The 1,378-nt window shown below is 35.3% G+C and overlaps 1 protein-coding gene across 1 annotated transcript in view; it reads right to left on the bottom strand.

The window, feature by feature from the left end:
• Positions 1–1,378, bottom strand: part of NHSL1 (NHS-like 1) — a 52,490-nt gene that overhangs the window by 22,822 nt on the left and 28,290 nt on the right. The window contains exon 4 of the mRNA XM_010078614.1: positions 933–1,125. Coding sequence (XP_010076916.1) covers positions 933–1,125 — 193 coding nt within the window. The remainder of the gene's footprint in view (positions 1–932; positions 1,126–1,378) is intronic.

Below are 1,378 nucleotides of genomic sequence, written 5' to 3'. Positions count from 1 at the left end.
TACCTAATTTCAAAACAAAATCAAACATTGCAAGCTATTGCTTGTAAGAGGGAGCATTGAGCCAGGGAGCACCATATGGCATTTGAAATAAATTGGATATTGAATATCATCCTGGTTTTGGCAGGCAGTTATTTGAATTCACTAATAAACTTTATACTGTGCAGAAAAAGAGGGATTATTAAACTGAAGTGATAATTCAGCCTTTCACAGAAATTCTTTTTACACACCACTATGCATCTATTCAGCATTAGGCTTTAACATAATTTAACTTCCACAGAGCAGTTCTGCAACTGTAAAACCAAAGAGCATTTTCAAAATTAAGAGTTAATGCACAGTTCATAACAAGAAAACATGGACTACTGTCACATAAGTTGCCTTACCAAGAGTTTTGCTTGAAGGCACAGCCCCATTAACTTGCTCTTCTTACCCTACTCTCCTTGACACCTAAACCTCTTGTTGCAAATAAAAATAAGACCCTAGTGTTCTTTTCTTCAATTTTTTAACATTCAGTCTTTGGAATACAGAAGTCCCTGATAACCTTCCTTACATAAAATTCCTACAAGAAAATCCTGAAATATTATTAGCATTGCATAAAACATGATTTTCCATTACGTATCTTCAGTGCAGTACACAGCAAAACTGCTATTTATCAATACTATTCTTTCTTTCATTAATATCTAACACCATTTCAAGCCCATGTTGTGTAGACTATCTTAATTAATGACCATTTTAAGGGATTTTGAGGTTTTCTCATTAAGTTCAGAAATGGACTACTAGACACAAAACCCTGTTTTCACAGAAAGGTACAATAAGTAATTTAAAATTCATGTATCAAATATATGAGTGTCAAAATGCTATCGAACAGTATGGATCCCCTTTTATCCCTTCCCTCCATCATCAGTGTCATGCAATTACTGAAATTAAAAGCCTACCAGTCACATTAATAGGAACCACATCTGTTTGGACTGCCTGTGCTTGCTGTCTCATCTTCTCTTCTGGTGTTGGCAGTGGGAGTGACTTAGTCCAGTTGGTTTGGGTGTTGATATCTGATAACTCATTTGAAACTGGAGTTTTAGGCCTTTTGATGGTAATAAGCTTTTCTTCTTCTGTGGAAGAGATGGGACTCTGCAAACAGAAATACATGCAACAGTATAAGTTTACTACCAAAAAAAAAAAAAAAAAAGTAGGACTATGGTATTATTAAGGTATCGCTGCTGCAATCAGCACAATTGCTTGTGGAGCAAAATACACCCTCACAAATATCACACTTTGACCTACATGAAGAGTGATTTTTAAAAAACAACCAACCCAGGACAAAACACCTGGATTGTATTTATCCAAGACATCTGATCGATCTAAGGAAGATATACCAATGAGA

This window comes from Pterocles gutturalis, unplaced genomic scaffold (assembly GCF_000699245.1).
Source record: "Pterocles gutturalis isolate BGI_N339 unplaced genomic scaffold, ASM69924v1 scaffold8708, whole genome shotgun sequence".
NCBI lineage: Eukaryota > Metazoa > Chordata > Aves > Pterocliformes > Pteroclidae > Pterocles > Pterocles gutturalis.
This window is presented reverse-complemented; position numbering and strand designations above follow the sequence as displayed.